The sequence below is a fragment of the Ursus maritimus genome, unplaced genomic scaffold, assembly GCF_017311325.1.
Source record: "Ursus maritimus isolate PB19 unplaced genomic scaffold, ASM1731132v1 scaffold_24, whole genome shotgun sequence".
NCBI classification, from domain to species: domain Eukaryota; kingdom Metazoa; phylum Chordata; class Mammalia; order Carnivora; family Ursidae; genus Ursus; species Ursus maritimus.
In genome coordinates, this window is record NW_024424897.1 from 17,712,512 (window position 1) to 17,726,626 (window position 14,115).

At 60.0% G+C, this 14,115-nt stretch overlaps 2 protein-coding genes across 4 annotated transcripts in view; one reads left to right on the forward strand and one right to left on the reverse strand.

Moving 5' to 3' along the window:
* PLCD3 (phospholipase C delta 3) overlaps window positions 1–8,404 on the forward strand; it is an 18,025-nt gene extending 9,621 nt beyond the window's left edge. Inside the window, exons 4-15 of one of the 3 annotated variants that reach the window (XM_040640492.1) lie at window positions 52–181; window positions 1,094–1,322; window positions 1,770–1,971; window positions 2,132–2,276; window positions 3,104–3,256; window positions 4,761–4,898; window positions 5,019–5,169; window positions 5,999–6,115; window positions 6,756–6,922; window positions 7,186–7,321; window positions 7,396–7,545; window positions 7,725–8,404. In XM_040640492.1, the coding sequence (XP_040496426.1) occupies window positions 52–181; window positions 1,094–1,322; window positions 1,770–1,971; window positions 2,132–2,276; window positions 3,104–3,256; window positions 4,761–4,898; window positions 5,019–5,169; window positions 5,999–6,115; window positions 6,756–6,922; window positions 7,186–7,321; window positions 7,396–7,545; window positions 7,725–7,813 (1,807 nt within the window). In that variant the 3' untranslated portion in view covers window positions 7,814–8,404. The remainder of the gene's footprint in view (window positions 1–51; window positions 182–1,093; window positions 1,323–1,769; window positions 1,972–2,131; window positions 2,277–3,103; window positions 3,257–4,760; window positions 4,899–5,018; window positions 5,170–5,998; window positions 6,116–6,755; window positions 6,923–7,185; window positions 7,322–7,395; window positions 7,546–7,724) is intronic. The other 2 variants (XM_040640493.1, XM_040640494.1) reach the window with 2 other exon arrangements.
* Window positions 8,405–10,486: 2,082 nt separating this feature from the next.
* NMT1 (N-myristoyltransferase 1) overlaps window positions 10,487–14,115 on the reverse strand; it is a 31,753-nt gene continuing 28,124 nt past the window's right edge. Inside the window, exon 12 of the mRNA XM_040640502.1 lies at window positions 10,487–13,908. Within this exon, the coding sequence (XP_040496436.1) occupies window positions 13,888–13,908 (21 nt within the window). The 3' untranslated portion in view covers window positions 10,487–13,887. The remainder of the gene's footprint in view (window positions 13,909–14,115) is intronic.

Genomic DNA, 14,115 nt, shown 5'->3' on the forward strand with positions numbered 1-14,115 from the left:
GGGGGGGGGGCGGCGCCCAGGCTGTCGCGGCGGTTTCCTGAGCGCCCACACCTGGATCCACGCCTACCTGCACCGCGCTGACTCGGACCAGGACAGTAAGATGAGCTTCAAGGAGATTAAGAACCTGCTCAGGATGGTCAACGTGGACATGAACGACATGTACGCCTACCGCCTCTTCAAGGTGGGCCCCTGCCCCGCTCTGAGCCCCGTCGCACCCGCGGGCCTCGCCCCAGCCTCTGGGGACAGAGGGGCCTCTCCCTGCGGAAAGGCCACATCTGGGCCTAGTGAGCCTTTTGCGCCCCCGTGAAGGCGCTGGGCCACGATGGGCCCGCCGTCCCAGGACTTCTTTCCTCACCCTCAGGCAGAGCCCAGGGTCGGGGAGGACCCTCCCGCTCCCCCAGAGTGAGCCGCAAAGCTGTGCTTTTCATCTCCCTGAGTCTGCAAGCCCCGGTGACCGCGCACGGGCGTGCAGGCAGGAGTCAGCTCATGGGCTCACATGCACACCCTCCTCCACGGTGACACACGGGGCACCCCCCCCCGGGTGACCGTAGACACCCCACATGTGGGAGCACTGACGGGGGCTCACGGGGGTCTGCTTGGCATCGGGTCGGAGCCCGTAGCAGACACCTATGTGGGTGGTGACTGTCTGACCCGCCTGCGATGCGGAAAGACGCGGGAGCCGGGGCGCCTGTCCACCTGGGCCCACAGCTCCACAGGACTACTCCCTGTGAGTTCAGTTATTTGTGGCTCACTGACCCTGGGTGTGGATTTGGGGACGGAACGGTGGCACTTCGTACACATGGGAGGAGGGCGCCCCTGGGTCACTGCTCTTCCTCCCACATCTTGATTTTCGGGGGCAGGTCATGGTGCAGGGGGACAGGTGCTAAAGCCAGGAGACCTTCCTTAGAATCCCAGCCCTGCAGAGTTCCAGCTGGGTGAGCTTGTGTGACACCTGGAGGCTCCTCGCTAGCTCCCAGTTTCTCTGCCTGGGAACCGGGGGACCCCTGCCTGCCCAGCGTGGTCGATGTCGGATGCATCGGTGCGGGCCGGCTTTCCCAGGGTGTCCTCTGAGCTGCTCTGTGCTGCCTTCCAGGAGTGCGACCACTCCAACAATGAGCGGCTGGAGGGGGCTGAGATTGAGGAGTTTCTGCGGCGGCTGCTGAAACGCCCTGAGCTGGAGGAGATCTTCCATCGGTACTCTGGCGAGGACCGCGTGCTGAGCGCCCCGGAGCTGCTGGAGTTCCTGGAGGACCAGGGCGAGGACGGGGTCACGCTGGCTCACGCCCAGAAGCTCATCCACACCTATGAGCTCAACGAGACAGGTGGGGGTCTGACAGACGGGGTTGGGGTCCACGCGGCCCTGTCTCGGCATTTGACAGGTCCGGGCTTCCAGCTAAGGGGGCTCCGCGATTCCCGGCTGTGGGTGCCCCCTCGGGCAGGTTACCTTGCCTCTCGGAGACTCCGCTGCCCCATCTGTAACATGACATGGTAGCGTAGCTGCCTCACAGGGTGTGGCCGATGACATGACTTATGGGGGCGCCTGGCTGGCTCAGTGGGTAGAGTGTGTGACTCTTGATCTTGGGGTCATGAGTTCGAACCCCACGCTGGGTATAGATTCACTTAAAAAAAATAAATGGCATAACTTAAGTAGAGGCCAGTCAGTAGATAGGTGCTCATTATTACTAAGCTGAGTGAGCTTTGGGGGCCCGTGGGGCCACACGTGGGGGTCCTCCCGGTGGCCTGACGCTCTCCCCTGCCGCTCCTTGCAGCCAAGCAGCATGAGCTGATGACACTGGATGGCTTCATGATGTACCTGTTGTCACCCGAAGGGGCTGCCCTGGACCCGGCCCACACATGCGTGTTCCAGGACATGGACCAGCCCCTCCCCCACTACTTCATCTCCTCGTCACACAACACCTATCTGACCGACTCTCAGATCGGGGGGCTCAGCAGCACCGAGGCCTATGTCAGGTACCGCAGCGGGGGATGATCGGGGTGAACACATCTGGAAGCCCAGCTCGGGGTTGCTGTGGGCTTCCTGAGCGGGGGGCGGCTACCTGGCTCAGCCCGTCCATTGCTCTGCTCTGTGGCTCCCACATGACACCTCGCCCGCCCATCGGTCTGTCCGCAGGGCCTTTGCCCAGGGATGCCGCTGTGTGGAGCTGGACTGCTGGGAGGGGCCAGGAGGGGAGCCCATCATCTATCACGGCCACACGCTCACCTCTAAGATCCTCTTCCGAGACGTGGTCCAGACCGTGCGCGACCACGCCTTCACTGTGAGCTCCCAGGACCCCTGTGCCCAGCCCCAGAGCCTCCCCCATGACCCCAGCATCCTCTGTCCTTCCAGAAGAACCCACCTACCCCCCCCATCCCTGTCCAGAGAATCGCTCACTCACCAAGTGCTGATGGGACAGCTGGCCGATGGGGTAGAAGAAAGCTGAGCGAGAGGCTCCCTTCCTCCATCCTCATGTTCAGTAAATGCCGTAAAATCACAAAATGTCCAGAAGAAAACCTTGGGGGTAGGGAAGGACGTTTTAATCATGACTCCCAAGGAGAAAGCCACGAAAGAGAAGTTCAGCATGGAGTCTGCATAAGATTGCAACTTCTGTTAAGCTATACACAAATCTTTTTTTTTTTAATATTTCATGTATTTATTTGCCAGAGAGAGAGCCCAAGAGCGAGAGCAAGAGAACACATACGCGGGGGTGGGGGGGAGGCAGACAGAGGGAGACGCAAACTCCCCGCTGAGCAAGGAGCCCGAAGTGAGACTCGATCCCAAGACCCTGGGATCATGACCCGAGCCGAAGGCAGACGCTTACCAACTGAGCCACCCAGCTGCCAGTATAAAGGGCTTTTATAAAACAAAACCACTCCTGCAGCTGCCCTCAGCTTCCCAGACGTTCCACCCTTTCCCTGAGACCCCAGATCTGACCTCTGTCCCCCCACGGACACACTGGCCCCACAGCATGTCCCACGTTCCACCTGCTCAGCCCCCCAGAGTGCCTTTGCCTGCCCGTCCTGAAGGGGGTTGGGGGCCAGGTGTAGTGGGGTCCTGGTAGGGGAAGGGGGAAGTGGCTCTGAGTTGCTGCCCCTCCCCCCACAGCTATCCCCATACCCTGTCATCCTGTCCCTCGAGAACCACTGTGGGCTGGAGCAGCAGGCTGTCATGGCCCGCCACCTTCGCACCATCCTGGGGGACGCACTGGTGACAGAAGCGCTGGGCGCCCAGACCCCTGAGGAGTTGCCATCCCCGGAGGTAACGAGTGCCCCGGACTCTCAGCCTGAGCGGGGGAGGATCCGGCTGCACTCCACCATCCACCCCTGCTCTACCCCCTCCGCAGGTCAGGACCCCTTACATCTCTCTGCCTCAGCCTCCCCCTGCGTTCATCTGACTTCTGCAGCCCCATGGTCTTGTCTCTCCTACCCACCCGTCTTGCTTAGACCCACCCCGCCCTATTCAGGGCCTCCCATGCCCTGCCCCGCACCGCCCCGCTCTGCCGCCCTGCTACAGAGTCCCCGCAAACTCAGCCTGTCCCACCTCCAAGGCCTTGGTTGGCGCGTCTTCACCTGAAGCTCCCTTCCCAGTCATCACCCTTGCCAAGCGCCTCCTGCTTAGAATTCCAGCTCAGCATAAATCACCCCTTCCTGCGGTCCGAGGAACTTCCTTTGCTCTCTGGCCTGGGGTGCTTCCTCCTCCCAAACCCCGGAACACTTTATCTGCCTCCTCAGGACATTTGTGTTTTTCCGGCTCCTTGGGAAAACTTTCCTCCTACTCTCAATCCAAATGTGCGGAGAATGTTGGCTCACCTCTGGGTGTGTGTGTGATTTAATTTTTTTTTTTTTAAGATTTTATTTATTTATTTAACACAGATAGAGACAGCCAGCGAGAGAGGGAACACAAGCAGGGGGAGTGGGAGAGGAAGAAGCAGGCTCCTAGCGGAGGAGCCTGATGTGGGGCTCGATCCCATAACGCCGGGATCACGCCCTGAGCCGAAGGCAGACGCTTAACCGCTGTGCCACCCAGGCGCCCCTAATTTTTTTTTTTTATCAGCATGAAACAAACGGTTAAAAAAAATCGAGCTATACAAAAGTGTATACAGTGAAAAACGGGTTTTTGTCCTGTTTCACAGGAAGTAACCATCTTTAAGTTTCTTGTGCGTCTTTCCAGAATGTTCCCATGGGTATATACCTATGTGCAGAGCTATCTTCTCTTTCAAATGCTACACAAGGAAGATCATGTGATTACATGTTCTACAGTCCCTTTTTCCTTTCTTTTTTTTTTTTTTAAGATTTTATTTATTCGACAGAGATAGAGACAGCCAGCGAGAGAGGGAACACAAGCAGGGGGAGTGGGAGAGGAAGAAGCAGGCTCCTAGCGGAGGAGCCTGACGTGGGGCTCGATCCCAGAACGCCGGGATCACGCCCTGAGCCGAAGGCAGACACTTAACCGCTGTGCCACCCAGGCGCCCCATACAGTCCCTTTTTTCACGGGCGATCTTTTTGGAAGAGAGCTCCTTCTCTTTCGGTCCCGAGCTGTGTTATTCACTGGAAAGGCTGCCGTGTGGTATTCTGTTTGGGGGACCTCCCTAGCCAGTCCCCTGTTGATGGCTCTATACGTTGTTTCCCATTTTTTCCTATTAGAAGCAACCCTCATCTTTGCTTGGCCTTTCCTGCTCCCCCCAGTCAGCCCCTCACATAGTGGTGGTTGTATGACTGACAGGGGCAAGAGGGCATAATCCTTCCATATGGGGCCCCTACAGCAGCTGAAGGGCCGGGTCCTGGTGAAGGGGAAGAAGCTGCCAGCTGCTCGGAGCGAGGATGGTCGAATTCTGTCCGACCAGGAGGAGGAAGAGGAAGAGGAGGAAGAGGAGGCGGAGGCCGCAGAACAGAGGCGGCGGGTGAGTGGGACGACCCGGCCAGCCCGGCGGGGGTGGGAGGAGCTGCTCTGGGAGGGGAAGGAAGCTGGAAGGACAGAGGGGGCTGGCGCCGGTGGACCCCCTCTGAGGCTCATCTCCCAGGCCAAGCAGATCTCCCCCGAGCTGTCGGCCCTGGTCGTGTACTGCTGTGCCACCCGCCTGCGGACCCTGCACCCCAACCCGGTGCCGCCCCAGCCCTGCCAGGTCAGCTCCCTCAACGAGCGCAAGGCCAAGAAGCTCATCCGAGAGGCAGGTAGGAGCTGAGACATCAGGCATCGGGGGGCCGGAGGCGCCGTGGAGGCCTGCAGGCTCCTGGTGGGGGGGCATCCTTAAGTTGGTCTGGAAAGGAGACTAAGAGGATTTCAGGGCCAGTGAAGGGGTCAGGAGGTCCCCAGTTTGGGGCTCAGGGGATGAGCGCCCGGCACATGTCCAGCACCAGGCCAGCATCGAGGGAGGAAAGAGGGTCCAGGGAGGAGGGAGGCTGCCGCCTGTCAAGCCTAGTGGCAGGGTCAGACATAAATGGGAGAGGTGGTGCAGGGTGACCAGTGGGCCGTGGTGGGGACTGGGGGAGCCCAGCAGAGGGTGTGAGATCAGGGAAGGACTCTGGAGCAGGGGATGCCTGCAAAGACCCCAGACCAAAGGATGGGGTGGGAGCAGCCAGGTGAAGAAGGGCAAAGGGTTTGCAGGCTGGAGGAGCAGGTTGGACGAAGGCCTGGAGGCATGGCAAGCGGGAAGAGTCCTGGGGACCCACAGTGCGCTGGAGGAGTGCATGGGGGAGGCCGGACGAGAGCCAGATGTCAGCCTGTGGCCCCCTGTTCCAGGCACTGAGTTGGGGGGGGGATGCGGGGATTTAGGGCTGAAATGCAGTGCAAGGGTGTGGAAGGGGGACCTTGGCCCTCTCTGGGCTTCAGTAACCTCCTCTGAGAGGTCCTTTCAGCCCTGGGGCAGGGGGATCTGGGGGCAGGGGAGTTCAGCCTGTTCCCAGCTTGTCCCTGGAGTTGGGGCAGGGGAAGTTACAGGCCCTGACACTGGGTGAGGGACACCCTAGGGGCCGTCACAGTCCTGCCCCAACTCTCCCCCAGGGAACAGCTTTGTCAGGCACAATGCCCGCCAACTGACCCGCGTCTACCCTCTGGGGCTGCGGATGAACTCAGCCAATTACAGCCCCCAGGAGATGTGGAACTCAGGCTGTCAGCTGGGTGAGTGGGGCAGCAGGAGCAGGGACGGGCAGGCCGTGTGGGGGCGGCCTCCAGGGAACCGTGAGAGGTCCGGGCAGGGATGGGGCCGTACAGCTTTCCAGAAGGTGGAAAAATGCGTTTTCTTGGTAATAACAATTATTAGAATAATTGTCAGGAAAATAAGTGGGCAAACAAATCAGACTTGTTTCTTCATAACTGTAAAAGTCTGACATTTTTTGTGAAGACAAAAGTTCAAAACCTCTACTCCCATGTGCCCCCTGACACACACACACACACACACACACACACACACACCCCTGGCAGTCCCACTGAATCAACACTAACAAGAGTGGGCTCTGGAGGGATGCTGAGCCCCAACAAAGGAGCAAAGGAGGGGACTGTGGTCCCCTTGAGGGCAGATGTGGAAACTGCAGGCTTCCTGGGGCCCTACTCTGCCCTGGGCCTGTGCCCAGCTGCACCCTCTGGCCTGGAGGGATACCAGGGATAACGTGCAGGTGACAATGGGGGCTGGGTCCCTTGGCTGCCACGATGCCAAGAGGCACCCCCTAAGCCCTGGTGGGGGTGGGCCGTGAGACCCTGAAACGGAGTGGTGAGAGGAGGGCCACTAAGAGCCCCTGCCCTGACCCCACTATGTCCACAGTGGCCTTGAACTTCCAGACACCGGGCTACGAGATGGACCTCAATGCCGGGCGCTTTCTCGTCAACGGGCAGTGCGGCTACATCCTGAAACCCGCCTGCCTGCGGCAGCCCGACACAACTTTTGACCCTGAGTGCCCTGGCCCCCCCAGAACGACTCTCACCATCCAGGTCAGCAGCCTGGACCAGGCCCGACCCCGGGGTCACAGCTAGTTTTGGAGAGATCCGTCTGCAGGGCGCCAGGCTTTAGTACCAGACGGAGGAGGCCTGGGGACGGCTTGGGGTGAGGGCAGTCCGAGTCTCGATCCCGTGCGGGGAGGGTCCGGGTGAGTGCTGAGGGCAAGGGACTTCCTGCCCTAAGAGGGGGGCAGGCAGGCGTGGGGGGCCCGGGGGCCCACGGGGGCCAGACCGAAGCTCCCCTTCATCCCCTGCAGGTGCTGACGGCACAGCAGCTTCCCAAGCTGAACACTGAGAAGCCGAACTCCATCGTGGACCCCCTGGTGCGTGTAGAGATCCATGGGGTGCCCGCGGACTGTGCTCGAAAGGAGACCAACTACGTGCTCAACAACGGTGGGTGGGCGCGCTGGAGGCAGTGGGGGGGCCTGGGGCCCGGCTGGCTCTTGACTGCCCTGCCTGCTCCCTAGGCTTCAACCCCCGCTGGGGGCAGACCCTGCAGTTCCAGCTGCGGGCTCCGGAGCTGGTGCTGGTCCGCTTTGTGGTGGAAGATTATGACACCACCTCCCCCAATGACTTTGTGGGCCAGTTTACGCTGCCTCTCAACAGCCTGAAGCAAGGTTGGCGGGGATGGAAGGGACGGGGTCTGCACCTCCAGGACCCTATTTACCTGGGCTTTGGATGTCCTCCGAGAGCTTGCCCTGAGCCCGGGGTGGGGGGGAGGTGGTTTGCACCCCCGCGGTCCTGGCCCTGCAGGGTCGGGGGCAGAGAACCTGACCTGTGGCTACACTCCCCACANGTTACCGCCACATCCACCTGCTTTCCAAGGACGGGGCCTCACTGTCGCCAGCCACGCTCTTCGTCCACATCCGTGTCCAGCGCTTCTGAGGGCAGGACTGACCCACGCTGGGGTTCCTGGGGCGCCGGGCTGCAACCCGCCACAGAAGCTCTCACCTCCTCTGGAGCTGTGGGATGGAGGGAGGCCCAGCCCCTCGGGCCTGCACGCTTTGCCCATTCCACTCTGGTCTCAGCAGGGTGCTGGGGGCTGCTTTGGTCCCCTCTGAGAACAGGCCATTGCTCTTTTCCCTGTGACCCTGGGGCCTTGCAATGGCCCAGCTCCTCCGATTCTTGGCCCACTCCCTCCTTGTGGCTCATGAAGAGCCAGGCCTGTTGCTGCCAGATTTGGGGAGAACCTGTAAGCCTTCAGCTCTTCTCTGCCCCCCAGGGGGGCCGTCCCAGCCTCCTCCTCCCAAAGTAGTCCAGCCCCCTCCTTGCCCCCACCCCACCCCAGGCATTAGCCACCCCCCAAGGCCCTCCCCTCACGAGGCTTTCCTGGGCTCCTCCCTGGAGCTCGTGAACTCGAGCTCCTGTTCCAAGTAAGCCTGGGAGTAGGTTTTAACTTGTGCCATAGAAGGCCCAGGAGAGGACAGAACAAGACTATTGATTTTAAAAAAATCTTCAAGAAGCCAGTTTATTTTACGATTGCCGTATCCGGAGCACGTCTGAACTCATACCCACAGGCCCCTGAGGAGGGATGAGGGCAGAGTCTCTTGGGCCGCCTCCCCCTCCCCCATAGGGCTTGAATTTGTCTAAGCCAGCCAGGGAGTGGGGGTGGGGGGGCGGAGGAGAGGCCCCAGCTCAAAATAGCCTGACCCCTCCTCTTGACTTAGAGCTGCTTCCAGCATCAGGAGACCGTAGGGACACCAACTCACAAGCTCCCCCTGCCCCTTCCCCATGAAGGGCCTTGAACGGGGAGGGGGCAGGTGGCGGGGCCGGGGTGGGGGGGGGAGCGGTTTCTGCCAGGGAAGAACTGTTATGGCCCTGAAACGGGATGGGGACGGGACTCTGAGGGACCTCACACAGACCCCCGTTTTCTGGGTTCAGCTTTATCTGCGGCCCCTGTCTGTTCAGATGAATCCGAGACTTGGGGCTCAGAATCCAGCCCGCTGCTCTGGGCCGCGCTGGGAGAGTGTGCCAAGACGCCAGATGGCAGAATCCAGAGGAGACCTGCCGGGAAGGGGACTTCCTGGGCTTCGGTGTGGAGCCTTGGCATTTTGGGTTCCATCAGGCAAAAGCACCAACACGGAACCAGGGCAGAGCTTGAGGGTGGTTTCCGGCTTGGGGGGGTGCTGGGCTAGGGCTTGAATGGGCCCCACGGACCCCGGCTGGGCCGTCTCACCTTCCTGCAGGACCTGATGCAGGACGTGAGCGCCTCCCCCTGCTCTCCGCACCTGCTGAGAGCGGCGTCTGGTTCTGAATTCACGCGTCTGAAAGGGGATGCTCACACTCTGAAGGGGCTCAGAAGCTTCCCTCCACAGGAACCACAAAGGAATGGGCCAGGCAGCCCAGACACCTGGTTCCCAGGGCTCTCAGCAGGCCAGGCAGCCGAGCAGCAGGCCCGGGGAGCGAGGCCCTGAGGAGGGAGGCGCGGCGAGGTGGAGTCCAGTTACGGTGCACACAGAGCAGTTCGGGTTGTCCCGTCCCCACAAGGCCAGCTCTGGTCAGGGCCTGGGTGAGGGTCCCGTGTCAGGTGAGCGCTGGACCCCGGGCTGAGCACCCCCTCCTGCTTCTCTTCTCTGGTTTGGTAAAGCCCAAGGAAGGGTTTCCTGCTAGGGTAAGAGCCCCAAAGCTGGGAAGTCGGCCTTGGAAGGGCAAGGCTTCAGTGCAGGAAAACGGATGGGAACGGATGATGGAAGGTGGAGGTGAAGAAGTCACTTGTAACTGCAGGGGCCCCACCCGCAGGGCTGTGTTCTCAGCCCAAATCTAAGGGTGGGAATGAAGGCCTGAGCATTCAGGGGTTAGAGTGACTGGGGGCGAGGGGAGAGACACCGGGCGGGCTTAGGAGGGGCCTCACAGGTGATCCTGGGGGAAGCCTGGAATCCTCAGGCTATAGCCGCGGTTCCCTAGAAAGGGGCTCCCTTGGAGACACCAGCCATGGGGTGCCTGAAAGCAGCCCGGGGTCAGGGAATGGATGAAAAGTTTCAGAGGAAGACAACGGGGAGAATGCGAAGTCTAAATGTGGTTACTGGGGCCCTTTCTTGGAGACCCGGTTCAGTAGGTGTGCCATGGGGCCTGGTGACCGGCAGTGTTAAAAAGCACCCCTGGTGGACCAACAGGACCACCCGGCCACTGGCCCAGAAGGGGAGATGGGGCATCTGGACGAGTGGGCCATGGCAGTGCCCGGGCCCTCCCTCCGAGGAGCCGCCGCTGACCTGCACCGAGAGGGTGCTCTGCTCCCAGCCGTGGAAGCGGGGACCGGCTCCCCTGCCACGGTGCCCCGCAGTCAGCCCAGGGCCCAGCGGCTCCTCTTACACGGAGTGAACCTAGGGTCAGTCCCAACTCCTCACCCTGGGATGGGAGACGTTAGGGGAAAAGAGCCAGTTCTGCCCTGAAGGGAGAACCTTGCCAAAGGACGAGGATTCCAAAGCTGCCTCCATGGAACGCTTCTGAGCGGCTTTCCCTGCGGGGCCCTGCTACCCGAGAGGGTGCTCCGGCCCAGGCCAGGGGCCACCATCGGTTCCACTGCCACCTGCTGACCTGAGGAATGCGAGGGCAGAGAGGTTTGGTTCAGGGCTTCCTTTATTAGAAACAAGTGAGATGTAACGAGTGGAACTACAATGCATTTGGTACTTCCTCCCCCACCCTGGAAATGGATGCCCCTCCCACAGCCCAGAGAAAAGCCCGGACAAAAGGGAAGCTTCCCCCTTCTCTGTTCCCAGGTCCGGCACACCTCGCCTGCAGCCCGTATCTCTGAATTTAATTGAATGAGACCGTCCCACACAGCTGCCGCGGGGACAGCCTGTTGGCAGGCCTCGCTTCACATCGCCGTAGGGCCACACCGAAGACGACTGGTGTCTCCCCTGGTTCTGGGGCAGGTGGGCCAGGCCACAGGAAGGCTGCCCCCTGGGTGGGTAGGCACTGGCCAGGGATGTGCTCGTCCCCCTCCCCTGGGCTGACAGTCAGGTCCTCACCCTCTCCCAGAGGGCAGCTCCGTGAAGCTACCCAGGCCTTTGGGCCATCCCTTCAGTTGGTTCAATGCTGGTCATCTTTGGGCAAAGAATTCAGACCACAGGAACCCCGACACCCAGGCTTCAGTGAGCTAGCAAGGACGGGGGTCAATGGCAGTTAGATGACAGTTGCAGGCAAGGCCTGAATTTCCCATAAACCGGGTGTTGAGGTGGCTTGGTGTGGGCCAGCCTTCAAACCAGATGTCAGCGTCTCTGAAAGTAGGCATGGGGGGCGGTGGCGGGCGAGCCCTGTGTACACCCCCGCCCAGAGCTGGAGGCCGTGGGAATGTGCCAAGGGCTCAGATGTAGTCAATCCAAAGGCAGGAGGTAAACGTCTGGAAACACGGAGTCCAAAAGCCCAGTGGTGCCAGCAAGGAGCACTGGTGGCAGAGGGTGAGGGCCGTGCCCAGGAGGCCCTCCAACCATGGCTGCCTGAGGCAGGTCCCAGGTGAGAAGCTTGGAGGCCCCAGGCTCGTTCCCTTGTCTGGTTCACGCCAGCCACGGCTCCACCATCCTGCGGGGTTCCTTGTGGGGAGGCCCTGCACCCCGAGCAACGGTTCCCTCTGAGTTCTCTGACCTGAAGTCCTGGCAAGGGTGGAGTGAAGAACCTGGGAACTGTTTGGACAAAAAACAGACTAAGAGCAGGCACCGAGCCGACTCCTGCAGACCGGGGAGGCAGTGCTGAGGGCCAGACAGGGTCCCTACCGTGACACAAGAGCAGAGTCCAAGGAGCAGGCCGCACGGTCGTGGAGGGAGACACGGGGGCCTTTCCGGGAGACGCTTCTTCTAGAGCAACCACGGACTCAGTTTCCTGTGACCTGGGTCAGCCAAGGCGAAGCGCACGCCAGGGGCTATGGTGCACCCCAAATCTCAGCGGCGGCTCGGCCCGGGACCTGGCCCAGAGCTGACCAAGCCCAGGACAGGAAGCCTTTCCAAGTTCCAGGTCCTGCCCAAGGCAGGGAAGAGTCGGGCACTTTGTTCTTCAATATCCTCAGATGCACGCGCAGGGTGAGCTGCTTTGGGGATCTGGGGCGCTGGCTGTCGATGTCTGTGCGCCATAAAGGCAAGCCCCGACTCCCCGACTCCTCCGTCTGTGGAATGCAGTGAACATCTTGCTAAGAGCAGCAGCTTCTTTGGTCTGGGTATCTTGGAGTCAAGGAGTCAAAGGTCAGCCACAATCGCTGGTGCATGCAGTTGGCGGCATGGGGACCACGGGGAGCAGGGAGGCCCCTAGCGGCCGCCGGTGAGAATGCAGGACAGCGGAGTCGGGGCTCTGGCAGCAGTCCGCAGAGTCCAGCCCAAGCACAGTTTCCTCCAGCTCTGGGGACTCTGCACCGTTAGCCTCTGGCAAACCCGAAGCCCGAAACTCCGCTGTTAGCCTGCAGAGCAGGGCTTCAGTTAGTGGGAACCGGCTGAGCCTGGCCCCCTGGCTAAGGTGTCCTCCCCACTGCAAGCAGGAGAGAGCAGCCAGGAACCCGATCACACACACGCCCCACTCTCCTCCCATTTACTTTCTCCTCGAGCGAAGTTCCACACAAGCCTGGATGGGGCTCTCTGACAATCCCACAGCCCAACCCTCCCCAGGCTACTCGGCTGAGCACAGCGGAGGAAGGCCTACACGGACAGCCACGTGACCTGAGGCCCCATCACTTTCGGGGAGACTGGCAGCATCAATAACCATCACCACCACCACAAAAATCCACAAAACGTCATCAGCAAAAATCAGACTCACACCACGGCGACACGCAATCATTTCCGCTATCAAATCCAGATGAGTAGCTGGCCGCTGCTCCTCGCTACCTCCTGCAGGCTGTGCGTCTTGGAAAGGAGCACAGAGATGGCTAATGGATCGGAAGGCACAGGCCAGGGGCTGGTGGCTGAAGGGGTCTGGGTGTCGTCCCCACGCCATCCTTGGGCAGCCACCCTAGGGCTATCAGGGTGCTGGCTCTTTGCTCTAAGACGAGCTCAGCAGGGATTGCACTGGTACGGTCTCCGCAAGGTCCCAGATGCTACAAGGAGGTCAAAGGTCCCCTTCAAACTGCCAGTCACCCCAGGCGGTGGAAAAACAATGTCACGCGGGACTCATCCCTATAAGGTTGGCAACAACAGCTGGCTAAAGAGCCCTTTAAAATCAGTTGGCAGGACAACTTCCCACAGGGAGCAGGGTGAGGATGGAAGAAAGGACCCCATAAATGACATCCGCTTCCACATCTGGTCTCCGCCGCCCAGTGTCAGAATGCGGCAAAGGCCTGGTCCCTGCAGGACAGCCTGAGGAGGGTCAGCCCCATCCAGGACACCACCTGCGGTTCAGCGAGCTCTGAGCCCGCCCCAAGCTCAGCACCATCCCTCCACCTTTCCCTGCGTTCTCAAAGGTAATCATTTCAGCCCATCCAGAAGGAGGACTGGAGGAGACTCCCCACATCCTCTTTCTCCTGCTCCCCCAAGAAAAGTCAAAGCCTGCTTTCAGAACAAAACAATTCACTGTACCAATATGTGTTTGTCTACCACTGTCCTTGGATTCTAATTCTGAGGAATGATCTGGATTCAGTTTTCATCAGAGACCGAACATCCTTGTACATTTGGAACATGAAAGATATTTAAAATATTTATATATATATAATATATATATATATACTTTTATTCTTCACCCGTTAACTCCATAATATGCCAATCACGAGCTAGTTTTCAGCAGTTACATTCCCTTGATCACGGCTGCAGAAGGATGTGATTAATTGGAAAACAGGGAGACCAGAGACACGGCCGGAGGTGACATCGCGCAGCCTACGCCATTGCAATACAATTGTCAAGTTCAGCGGCGGTTTGGTAAAGCCGGTTCAGTTCGGTTCCCTTTGCTAGGGATTCTCACGTTTGTGAAAATTGGACCAACAAGTGGTGGGGTTCCATTTCCTGGTTTGGCTCCTCAGTGGCTTTATCCAGAATCTCACTGGCAACTGATTACTGTAACACCAGCCCAACCTAGGAGAGCCAACGGGGAGAGGCAGAGTTGAGCTGACAGTTGTCCCAAGTCTGTCCCCTCTCCCCCCACACCCCCCACCCCACTTCAGAAGTCCCAAAGGACAGAGTCTGCCCAGTGCCACCGGGCTGTGTGAGCCGGACCTTTCACTCAACCTCTATGAGGGGCTTCCTACATCCATCAGACCCTTCAAGGAAGGCAACCACCAG